The 12,898-nt window shown below is 43.4% G+C and overlaps 1 protein-coding gene across 2 annotated transcripts in view; it reads left to right on the top strand.

Moving 5' to 3' along the window:
• Positions 1 to 729: 729 nt before the first annotated feature.
• Positions 730 to 12,898, top strand: part of ACSS2 (acyl-CoA synthetase short chain family member 2) — a 50,213-nt gene continuing 38,044 nt past the window's right edge. For both annotated transcript variants that reach the window (XM_079979227.1, XM_079979226.1), the window contains exons 1-2: positions 730 to 974; positions 5,264 to 5,459. In XM_079979227.1, the coding sequence (XP_079835353.1) occupies positions 842 to 974; positions 5,264 to 5,459 (329 nt within the window). In that variant the 5' untranslated portion in view covers positions 730 to 841. The remainder of the gene's footprint in view (positions 975 to 5,263; positions 5,460 to 12,898) is intronic.

Here is a 12,898-nt window from a genome sequence, read left to right as displayed (position 1 = left end):
AAGATGATAGCTCCTTTCAATTCAGCGAGACTTACGGAACTTTTAGGTAAATATATACAGGGCTGCAGCCTAAAGTTTGAAAGCTTTGAAGGTGCCACAAGATTTGTTATCATTGTATCAAAGGAGGTTTTGTGCATGGGGGTGGCAGCTGTATGTTGCAGCTTGTGAGGAGGGGTCAATTAGAAAAAAAGCATATAGGAAGGGGTAACCTGCTCCCCTAACTCCTGACAATTAGACTTGCTCCCTTTGAAACTACTACTTTTTGAAATAAGATCCTATCCACAGAACTCCCAAGCTACCTCTAATTTGGTCTTTGGGCATTTGAAGATGCTTTGGAGGGCAGAAGGAGTATCTCATGTTTCAAAGTTGTTCTCTTTATGGTCCAGCACACTTCAATCCTGTCCAAATTCTAAGTTCCACCAGGACCTACCTGTAGACACTACCTCGTGGTTCTACTTCCTCTCATTTCATCCTTAAAACTAGGCTAGGCCATAACTGGAATACTTGGCTCAAGGTCGGGCAGTGAACTGGGTGGAGGTTAGAACCCAGCTTTGCTTCACCTCTGTTTGAGGCAAAGGAGCAGGCGGTAGCTGCGGCCTGCGGCCAAGGCGGGCCTCCCAGCAGCGGCGGCGGCGGCGGCGGCGGCTCCAGGCCTGGGCGGAGCTTGGCGCGGCTCCCTCCCTTTCCCGCCGGCGCCTCCCCGGCTCCTCCTCCTCCTGAGGCTGGAGGAGGCGGTGCCACAGCGGTGTTTCCTAGTCGAGGCGCCCGCCGCCTGCTCACTCGCTGGCCGCCCGCCGCTTCAGCGCCGTCTTGCTGTGTCTCTCGGCTGGAGCCCGACGAGATGGTGTTGCCCGACGAGAAATGCGCCGCCGGCGGGGTGTACCGGGCGCCCGCGGACCTGGCTCGGGAGGCGCATGTGCCTTCCTTGGAAAATTACCGGGAGCTTTACAGCCGCTCGGTGGAGGAGCCGCAGGGTGAGCGAGGGGCCAGGCCCCGGCGCGGCGCGAGGTTCCCGGGCAAGCTGCAAAGCCAGCCTCCAGGCCCGTGCCGCTGGCCGGCCGCCGTGCCAAGGGCGGGGAGGAGGGGAGAGCGGCGGCGGCCGCCGTGTGCGAAGTTTCCCAAGGGCGACTTGGTCCGGGTCCATCTTCTCCTTCCTCGTGGGCTTGCATGGCTCTCTCTCCTCCACGCCCTTTCCGACTCGGCGCCAGCTCCTTGTTGATATGCGCCGCTGCTCGGCCCGCAGCTTTTAGAGGAGTCCCTCGGGGCCTTGTGCCCTTGCTTGCCCCGGTGGGTGGTACCCTCTGGACGGGCTGCTCAGCTTGCTGTGCTCCATTCGGGAGCCTTCGGGTAGTAACAGGTGTGGCGGCAACCGACGCATCTCCCTGCTCGTCTTACTTTGCCCGGGTGGCCCGTCCCCCCCGCGCGAATGTGCACGCGCTGGGGCAGCCTTCGTGGGCACCCCAGCCTCAAGTCAAGGCTGTTGCATGCTAACGCTCGCAAGCATTAGCGTCATGCTAGTTAGAGTTTCCGCAAAGATACAAGGCAGAGTCCTTCTCTGCTGTTGAACTTCTGTTGGAGACTGAAGCAAGGGATGCGTCTAAGCTCAATACTTGGGAGGCCAGGGGTCCTGTGTTGTAAGAAAGCGACCGTGTTACTTGGAAGACAGTACTGTGTTAGCAGTTTGGGTGATGCCCAACTGTGTACATGAGTTTTCCTTGTAAATTCCTAGAGCTTTGCTACCGCTTTTGCAAGCATGCCAAGCTCAGCAGACTTTTCCCTTGTGGAAATGCGCGGCGCTGAGCTAACATTGCTTGATAATTCAGTCAGGGGTATGTGCTAAATGCACAACACCTGGGATAATTTCCCCCCAAATATGATCATTGGCTAGATGTTACACAAGTTAAGCCCTCTGTGAGTAGTGGAAGAAAGTGGTAATCTTGCAATTCTGCTCTCTCTCTCTCTCTCTCTCTCTCTCTGTGTGTGTGTGTGTGTGTGTGAGAGAGAGAGAGAGAGAGAGAGAGAGATTTGTGAGGCTTGGGTCCATATTGTGCAAATTCCTGGGCTGTGTTAGCTAGCAACAGGACCTGACCTGAATCATATTGTGATGGTTCTGGGGGCTTCCAAGAGGGTTGCATGGGATATATGGCACTCTCCTAGTGTTGTATAGGGACTGGTTTGCCTTTGGATTCCAGAACTGTGGTAGTAGTTGGGCAAATAACATTTGAGTTTTATTTGTAGAGGAAAAATCCTTGGGAAAATGATAGCATCACCATGTCATCTGGGTAGATTGTGTTGTATAGCAATAACTTCAGCAGTACTTCTCTTCTTCACTGCCAACTGAGGTTGGGTTTAGGCAGCCTGTTTACTGAGGAGTCATCTTTTTTGCATAAAGTTTGTGGGGAAGTTATGCAACTGAAAATTCATTATGATTTGTTTGCTGGAAGGTTGTCTGACATTGTGCCAAGCAGTTATTATCTCACACTTTTCAGTGCATTTCCCCATCACTTTCCTCACTGCAAAAAGTCCACTCCCCAGCCCTGTTGCACAACCAAAATTGTCCATTGGTCCATCTAGCTCACTGTTGTCTACACTGACTGGCAGCTGCTCTCCAGAACTCTTCTGGCCCTACCTGGAGATGCCAGGGACTGAACCTGAGATCTTTCACGTGCAAATTGTATGCCTTACCACTGAACTGTGGCCTTTTGCATTTAGCATTTGGCAATCTGGCAGTACAAAAGTGAAGGATCGCTGAAATTGTGAATCAGACCACAGAACCACATCTGTGTTCTCATAGATACAAATGCATGCTTATTAGGGACAGTTCTAGCCAGTATGGCACTTTTGCTTCCTATTGGGGCTTTTGGACCAGTTCAACAGGATGCATACATGTGAAAATGTCTGGTCAGATTGGGCAAGTTGTGTAGCTGACACCAATTTGGAGAATAAATGATGCTGCATTCTGACCTTGCATCATTATCCCAAGCCTCTTATTTGAATGCTTATTACAAGACTTCTAACACAGGAGAGGGAGAGAGAGAGAGAAATTCTTTCTATCTCTTTGAGTTCTGTGGGTATAAAATTGTCAGTGTTTAGGGAGTACTGAAGTTTTATAGCAATATGAAATACAGTATTGTAGTGCTGATTTAGTGGAGAACAGGTGAACCAGTGGTGAGCAGTAAAAATGATGGGTGCAATTTATATTTGTACAGTTTGGAGTAATTGTAATTTCTAGGAGGCTCTTGCTGGAAGTGGTCTACCTAGATGGCTGCTATCTTTTCATTGTTTTATGCAGATACAATAATTATGCTTTTGTTAAAGAAGTCACAACTTCAGATGTGCTCAGCTGCATGGTTACAGCAGTGTACTTTAAAAAGGCAAATAGGGGCTGATGGACTATGGGAAGTGTCTTAGCTCAGTGGTACAGCATCTGGTTTGCATGCAGTATGTTCTGGGTTCAATCCCTGACTGGGAAAGGCATCCCACCTGAAACCCTGGAGATCAACTGCCAATCAGTATAGGAAATACTGTTCAGGACAGCTCAATGGTTTGACTTTGTATAAGGCAGCTTCCAAGATAGTATGGACAAGCATTCCTGGATTCACCCCCATTGATCTAAAATTTACTGGGTTGAAGTGCTGTCTGTCTGTTTATGCCTGAAGCACCCAGGTATATTCAAATAAGTAGTGTTTGGCAGGTTTCCATATGTGACATTTTTCTAACCTTCAGCATGAGGAAGTATCAGTGGCCCTTTGTGTCATTAGTACAGAAGTTGTGGTATACTGTGCCAAGATACTATCTAATGTATCAATGCTGCTCTTGTGTACATTTTTTGTATATTTCTCAAGCTGACACAGACAGTGTTGGGGTGTGTTTCTAGTGACTGTGAAAGACACTTTATTTAATCAGGATTTTATTGGACATTATTTCCGGTCACAAACTTTCTTGATTTTTTTGTATTTGAAATTTTCAGCCTTGTATCAGCTTTAAAGGCTAACAGATTTACTGTTTATGAAATAAGTTTTTGTCAACTAAAACATGCTTCTCCCGCACCCAGTAAGGCACCCAAAGGTTGGGAGGTTTTTCTTGTAACAAACTAACTAGGCTAGCCCTTTGGAGTGTGGGGATGTTTCAAGTACAGTATTTCTGCATGAAAACAGAAGAAGTCTTGTCTAAAGCATGTGTGTGTCAACATAGATTAAGTAATAGAGTTTTCTAGTAACAATTTCCAGAGGAGAAGTAGCTGTGTTCATCTTTTGCATTAAAACCAAGAGTCTTGTGGCACCTTAAAGACTAACCAGTTTATTCTTGCATAATTTTGTATGGACTACAGTCCATTTTTCCAGATGCTAAAAGTGCTATCCTTAGTTACAGGTAATGCATATCTGGGTTTTTTTTGGGTGTACGATGATGATGAGGAATTGTAAAGTGAAGTAACAGAAAACATAAATGCAGAAAAATATCTGATGATAAGTAATTAACAATGGCAATTCATGAAACAGTCGCTGATAAACAGATACCCACATCTGTCAGCCAATTAGCATGCGTAGTATGTGAGAAATCCATCGTCATGGTTCAGTCCTCAAGTGATGGCATTGAATCTCTTGATATATTGTAATCTAGCAGTCTCACTAGCAGTTTTCTTTTGAATTTTCTTTGCTTTAGTCTCTTGCAGAGTGTCCTGAGAGGGTGAAATGTACCCTCTCCTGACTTTCCTGTATTTCTGGTGCCAGGGTGTGTGTGTGTGTGTGTGTGTGTGTGTTGCATTGAGACTGTGCTGCTTGTCATGCAGAATGTGAAAGGGGATTGGTGGCAGATGATGGCCTGTATCACTTTGGAAGATGGGCAAGTGAATGAACCCCAGATGCTGAAGGTGGCATTATTAAATTCTGCAAGAGAGTTTACAGAGTAGCACAATCCTATGCATATTAATCAGAAATAAGTTCCACTTATTTTCAGTGGGGTTTACTTCCAGGCAATTGTAGGATTTCAGCCTAAGTCTTTCCCCTAAATAAAACCAGTTCAGCATCTGCCTTGTGTTCATGGGCATAGCCAGGATTTTTGTTAGGGGAGCAGGCAGGCCTTTTGTTACAGGGGGAAGAACCACAGTTTGCCATGTATTTTATTGATTTTTGATTTAGGGGAGTAGCTGCCCCTCCTTGCCCACTCTTGGCTACGTGCATGCTTGTGTTGGTACCTTAAACCATATAGAATGGTCTTAAGTTTGAATGTGGTGTTTTATTTATTTATCTTTTTTATCTTGCAGAATTTTGGGGAGACATTGCCAAAGAATTTTACTGGAGGAGCCAACATACTGGACCATTTCTGCAATACAACTTTGATGTCACAAAAGGGAAAATCTTTATTGAATGGATGAAAGGGGCTACAACCAACATTTGCTACAATCTATTGGACAGAAATGTCTACGAGAATAAACTTGGGGACAAAATAGCTTTTTACTGGTAACATTCTTATTTCAATCAAGGAAACCCTCTTGTAAACATAGAATTAAGAACATTGCTGTGGTATCATTGTGTGTTGGCAGCCGAGTATAGAGACAGGAGACATAAATGACAAGAGAATGAGGATTGTGTCATTAGAGCAGTGTTGGTGAACCTGAAATCCTCCAGATCCTTTTGGACTCCAACTCCCATCAGCCCCAGCCAGCATGGTTGGGGATCAAGCATTATGGGAGCAGGAGTCCCCTAACATCTGGAAGTTCACATTTTCCACATTCCTGCATTAGCGTGAGCATGACTGGAAAAAAAGTCTACAAGGCACACAATTTTAAAAGGGTAAATTTTAGGTTTAGTTTTTTAAAAATATCTTTGGTACAGCCTTTGCCAGCTTGATGCCCTCTAGTTGACTGTTGCATTTGGGAGTTATACCATGGTGCTTTTAAAATGCTAGCTCTCTCCCACCCATGAACAGAGCCTGACATTGTGAAGTTTAGATGCTTGACTGAAGTGCAGAAATTCTAAGGTGAGATGTGGCATTTAATGCAGGAAATATTTGCTGCCCTCATCCAGGAAGTACACCAAACTTCATTAGCATTCACGATACCGCTCTGCTTTTTGCCTTTTTCAAGGAGACTCATAAATGTGATATCATTTTTTCCCCTTTGCGTAATAGCGCTCAGTCTGTTCCTGTGCCAAGGGACACTAATGCAATTTGTTTCCTTTCTGAGACAGTTCTAGTTCCTTATTTCTTTAATTAGCTGTTACACCCTTTACAGGCCAACGGAAAAGTCAGAATTCACCCCACATTTCCTATCTATGTTACTAGGAAGAAAGCCACACTGATCTTCCTGGGATGGTACCCCTAAGCAAGTGTACTGGGCTTGCAGCTGTCGTAATATTAGTGCTTTAGATGCAGGTCTTTATCTTCTGATTATGCTTAATGGTTTAAGTGGTGTTGTGCCTTTGGTTTGGTCACATTGTTTTCTGACTATCCTAGGATCAAGGTGAGGGCTATAAACAGGCTGCAAAAATACATATTTCATTAAGGAATCAGGTGAAGTTTCAGAATCTGGATTTCTTAGCTGTTGCAGTGTTACTGTCAGACATTCATTTGTGAGCTTATATTGCATGTATGCTGCTGTACTTGGTTGTAGGCTGCAGAGAATTGCTCTGATGTCCCTTCTGATTCTGTTGTGCCACCTTAGTGCATCTCTAGGAGGAGTTTCCTTTGCATTTTTGTAAGAGATTCTGCACCACCCTGTGTTACATTGTGAACTTGTGCCTGAACTTAATGGTGTAACTTCCTTAGATAGGCATTTTGCTGCCAGTGTTAATATTCTTGACATTCTGCTCACTGTGGGCCATTGCAGATGCTGTGAAAAGTGTGAGACAGATGCATACTGTTTGATGCTCTTGGAGGAGCAATGTAATAAATAGCATACAGATCTGGATCAGACTGCAGGGTTGCACCCTTCTCTATTCCCCACCCTCTCCCTAGAGTTCAAATTTGGGCTCCTGGGCCTAATTGCAATTGACTGTTCTGTCAGCAGCAATGTTAACTGTTAACCAAGAGTCCCACTTAACCCAGGATCTGAAGTCAGCTTCGAGATGGTTTCAGATCATGAATGAAATAGGCATACTGGTTAATGCTTACCTGGGAAATGTCAATATTGATATATGGTCAGGCTGTTATGTTAGGCTCTTAATCTCATGGTGGGTTCAAGCTACACATTGGACAGAAGATTCTACATTGTTGGGGGTTGGACTAGATGACTAGAATTCTACGATTCTATAAGAACAAAGAATTAAGGGAAAGGAACATGAAATCCTATAGGCTGCCCTGATGGTTTCTCCTCATAAAGCAGTCACTGGCATTAATTATGCAGGAGTCCTGTGAAGCAAAGCACTGTTGGACTTTGGTGCAGGTAAAGGGAAGTTATTGCTAGCAGTTGTTTTTTTTTAAAATTGTTTGGTCTGGTTAGAAATCAAGCATGTTTCTTTAACTTCTTATTGCTTCCAAGAGGAAATGAATGAAATAGTAACCTTTTTCATTCAAGGGGCTGTGTTCCATAGGGGGAACCTCCCAGAGGCCACATGCCAGTGAGGATCAGGCCAGAGGCAAAAAGCAGGTGGAGCAACAGATTCTGCTCTTAAGTAGATGGCATTCCATCCATGAAAAAGCCAGAAGTTTCTATGCACACAGGTGCATATGGCTCTCTCCATCCAGGCAGGCATCAACACAATTCAAGGACACATTTTGGCCAGGCAATAGCACTCAAGCAGGGCTAGTGAGCTGTGTGGTCTGGCTAATGGCCATGGTATAAGGAGAGTCCTTAAGGTACCCATGCCTATTCTTGAGCAAAGAAACTTCAGAGTGAAACTCCAGTACTGAATTAACCCATATCAATAAATTCAATTTAAACACCTGTGACTTAAATCAATATACTAGGTTTCTATCCCATCAAGATGTTAAGTGGCATTTGTCCCATGAAAACATAGTCTATAGTATGTATTCATTTTATTTAACACAATACATAAAGCGCTTGTTTGTAAATAATAATAAATTAGTATTTTTTAATTATCTTATACCACACCTCATGGAATTTCCATCATGTGGTTCCCAGGACGTCTCCCATCCAGGCAGTGACCAGACCTGTACCTGCTTAGCTTCAGACCATTCTCTGGAATTGTTGCTACAGACTAATGTGGCCACATCTCTGGGATTTGTTTACTATATTCTGTTTTGTCTCTCCAATTTGATGTTTTGTAAATCTACTTCTCATTGTGCTGGTTTCTGTTTGGGGACTGCACTTTTGTGTCCCAGATTTTTGCCTACCATTACAACAAAGACAATGGCAGCAATTCCTGTCCTCCTGTATCAGGGATGGGGAACTGGCTCTGTCTGGACCTTTATCTCCACACACCCTTATGGGCCACGTGTCACAAGTGCGCAGGAATGCATATACCAGAGCATATTTCTATTCTTTTTCTTTTTAAAAAAGAATGTACCCCTTTAATTCTAACTCATAAAGTTGAAAAGATATGAGTTTGAAGCCTTGGTGATGATAAAAGAGTTTCCAAAGCATGAAACCACTCCGGTTGCATATGAGCAAGGAGTAACATTTGCCAGTATGGCTTATAAATTAGACTTAGGTTCTCTTTCTCTGGTATGTAAGGAGATAAAATGCCTTTATCTGGAGGGAAATCCCAGAAAGGGCTGCTTTTGAGATGCAATCTGACATCTAAGATAAGGATTTATGTTGGAGCGTAAATCTGGTGCTCTGTGGGAGAGCAAATTCTATTCTTTCACAAAACTTGAAAGTTCACAACTCCTGTGTTTGTACGTGGGGTTGGTGCATTCCAGATCACCAAACCAACATGTAGACCTTATCACTTTTTCAGATTCCCTTTTAAGGGTTGCTGTTTGCCCTGCAAACACAGAAAGATACTGCAGAGAAGATGGTTCTTTGGTTCAATCTAGACGATAAGTGAAAAACTAGTGAACAGCCTTGCATTCCTGTTTTTAAAAAAATAAAATGAAAGCATGAAAAACTAATAAGTAATAGAGTGAGGCGAGGGGAGAAGCCGATTAACCCTTACACTTCCTGCCACTTATACATACAAAATTGCCCATCCCAAGCTGCTATCCTACAAGTGTTACATGGTGCAAGAGGTGAGGTTGGGCAAATGTTGTCGAACTGGAAACGCCACAATGTATTTTTGAGGTTGCCTTGGAAATTTGGGCTGTAGCACTTGTCATGATGAGATTAGAGGTTGGGTTTTCTTCAGTATTTTCCAGAGTTCATATTGGCCTGCTTTTCACACCACACTAAGCCGATCCATGGTTTGATGCAAGCACAGGAGTGTACATGCCTGTGGAGAGGAGTTTGTGGCCATTTCACTCCTCCCCAGTCTTTTGCTACACCATGCTAACTCATAGTTTGGCTCAGTGTGAGGTCTAAACCTGGGTTTGTGGTTTAGCTCTCTACAGACTAACCATTAGTTGCAAGCATGAGGTGTAAACCATGAGCCAAGTTACTTTGTTAGCTAAATGAGCTGTAAATCATGCTGAATAAAAAGCAAAACGTTTACATGGAATCGTCTGTTTGCTTCATTTCAATAATCCATGCCAAATAATGGTCATTAGTTGAGACCTCATATTGATCTGATCCTTTGAACAGTGTGTAAAATTGAATTTCAGTATTCCTTGTTTTGTTTCGCTGATGTATATTAAGTCCCGGTTCAGCCTGAAAAGAAAGTGCTGCTTCCTGATGTGTATGGCATTTATTTATTATACAGTATAAGCAAAGCGGCATTCTAACTCTGCTTGTGTTAGTTACCCTTTTAAGTTTGTGCTTTGAACTCTAACAATAGCTTTAACTGAGGTTACAGTGAGTCTTTCCCTCTAGCTTGAGTTGATATGCATTAGGAGCATCGGATGTATAATGTCTATATGAGGTGTAACAATAGAGGTGTCTGGCATGTGGATGTTTTTAGGTGTAGGTGTAGGTTTGTTGGTTGATCTCCACTATAAAATACTGTCACCTGCTAGGCAATATAGATGCATTTTTAAAGAAAACAAACAAGCAGTTTCAAGGTCCCGTTCTTCTAGATCCATAGAAACTAACCGCTGTGTAAGATCAGAGCATTGGATCAATGCGTGGGTCTTAAACTCACCACTTTCTGACGCTAGGGTGCATGAGAGGAAAGTAGATTATGTCCTAAATGTGTGGCCACTGCCAAAAATCTAGCAAATTTCCCCTGCTTTTCTGTAACATTTAGTACAACTTGTGTCCTGACATTAGTGTTGTGTACTTTGCCTGCTGCTACTGTTGGCAGTCTGTTTAGGTGACAGCTGTGCATAGGAAAAACATCAAACTTTGAAACCAGTTATGAATGGGTGAAACTAAATAGGACACTTTCTTGCCTTCTGATTCCATTTCATTATTACACTGCCTTACAATTTTGGTAGTGTTAGATTAGTGCCGTCATCATTGTGGTATCAATAATACACAAAGAGTGGTACATTTTCTGATGTTACACTTCTTATCTGTGAATGCCTATTTGCCTTCCTTCTGGCTTGTTGCTGCTTCCTTCTCAGCCACCCAAACTGCAAGACCAAACAGTGTTCTACTTCCTTGCCACAGGATATTACAGATACTGCATTAGCGAACCTTGATTTGACTCTTTCCGCCTTTTCCTAGCCCCTCCCATCTTTTGCCAAATCTTCTAAAGAGCTTTGCTAACAGCCGTGGACTGCTTTTCAAATAGTTTTCTGCAGTACAGCTGCCTTCTAAAGATTTGGCCTTTTTTTTGCATGTGTCAACAGGACACAAGACAGATAATACCATTGTTTTGCTCTGGGATGACATTTCATCTGTTCTGAAGTAGAAACATAACCTGCAACTTTTAATGTATGTGTTCGGCATATATTTTCTCTCTCTCTCCATAATTAGCTGTCTTCAGAATTCTAGTTCTTGCAAAATCTCATTATATAAATTGTATTTCATCCACAAAGATACCTGCCAAGACTAAAATTGAGTAAGAAGCCAGCCTGACTAATGTAATAATCTTGGGAGCATAGATGTCTCATATACTGATTAAATTGGAGGTCCAATTCAATTTCTAGAAGCATGTACATGGTGTTTGTGAAGGAACTTTCCTGCTGAAGAACTTCTTTAAAAGGCCACATGGCTAACTGAGTATTGTATTGCTGTAATTGAGAATGGATGTAACAACAAGCAGTTGGTGTTGATCTTTTGTGGTATTGAGAAGTTGTATATTCATGCACTAGCTCATCGGTTAGTCTGCTAACATGAATGGTTATGCCTGATCACAATTTGCAAGAACACACCTGGGGAGAATCCCTTCTTTATTCACAGGGAGCTTATTCACAGTGTATGTGCTTGTCTAAGCCACTTTGAAATGAATGGGAGTTGCACAAGATTGCAACAAAGTGCTTCTGCAACTCCCATTCATTTATTAGTGCAGTGGTACCTCGGGCTACAAACACCTTGGGTTACAAACACTTCGGGTTACAGACTCCACTAACCCGGAAGTAATACCTCGGGTTAAGAACTTTACCTCAGGATGAGAACAGAAATCGCTCACCAGCGGAGCAGTGGCAGCGGGAGTCCCCATTAGCTAAAGTGGTATCTCAGGTTAAGAACTGTTTTAGGTTAAGAATGGACCTCCGGAACAAATTAAGTTCACAACCAGAGGTACCACTGTACCAGCAAAGGATTTTACAGCATCTGCAGATGGTAGGTAGAGCATTGGGGGTGGGGAAAAGAAAAAAACAGGCTGATGTTGAAACTGTTCTGAACTTGCAAGAGTTCACAGAAATGGTTTTGTCCTTGGTCCATAGAAGCACACTGATTTTCAAAAATGTTGATCTTGTTGAGTTCTTGGTTCTGCTTATTTAAAAGAAATGCCAAATCGCAGTAAATGACTTCAAAGCTGGTGTACTGTGGCAGGGCAGTGCATGATGTACTGTTGTGTGTCTGAAAAACCCTAAACCCTCTTATGGGCAGTCTTGGAGCAGTTGAGGTTATTTCACATCTATTATTATTGCTAAATCTTGGTGATTAACAATGTGGGCAAAGTGCCATATTCTTACAGAGAGCTGGTTTTTCCAGCATTTCTGAGCTCCCAATATTGAGGTTGGTGAGTCTGTTAGCTGTGTTGCCAGAGTGACTGAAACCAGCTGCACAGATGTATGGCTATGGCAGTGTAGGTTTCATTATATAACTCTGGGGTAATTTTCTGTTGCTCCACCTGTAGTCCCAAAGCATAAGATTAGTGCAAATTTTTTTTTTTACCATCTACTTGATTTGTGTCTGTGCCAGATTTTATATGTTTATTGTTGTGCTATTGCTGAGTTGGTTTTTTAAATTGATTTCTGGTTTTATTGAGTTGCATAGTGTGTTAATTTTACTGTGTATGTTGCTCAGAGAATGTCTTTTTATTAAAGGTAAAGGGACCCCTGACCATTAGGTCTAGTCGTGACCAACTCTGGGGTTGCGGTGCTCATCTACTTTATTGGCCGAGGGAGCCGGCTTTTGTCCGCAGACAACTTCCAGGTCATGTGGCCAGCATGACTAAGCAACTTCTGGCAAACCAGAGTAGCACATGGAAACGGCGTTTACCTTCCTGCCAGAGCGGTATCTACTTGCACTTTGATGTGCTTTCGAACTGCTAGGTTGGCAGGAGCAGGGACTGAGCAACGGGAGCTCACCCCGTCACGGGGATTTGAACTGCCGACCTTCTGATCGGTAAGCCCTAGGCTCTGTGGTTTAACCCACAGTGCCACCCGCGTCTTTTTATTAGGCTGCTCATAAACTGAATAAAATAAATATAAATTGGAGGTATAAGTTGTATGCCTATAGAAGTTTGGAAATCGCCTGGAAGGCTCACACACAGCCCAGATGCATCATATGTGA

The sequence above is a fragment of the Podarcis cretensis genome (genome assembly GCF_951804945.1).
Source record: "Podarcis cretensis genome assembly, chromosome: 6".
Taxonomy (NCBI): domain Eukaryota; kingdom Metazoa; phylum Chordata; class Lepidosauria; order Squamata; family Lacertidae; genus Podarcis; species Podarcis cretensis.
Note: the sequence above shows the minus strand (reverse complement) of the source record. Positions and strands in the feature narration are given on the sequence as shown.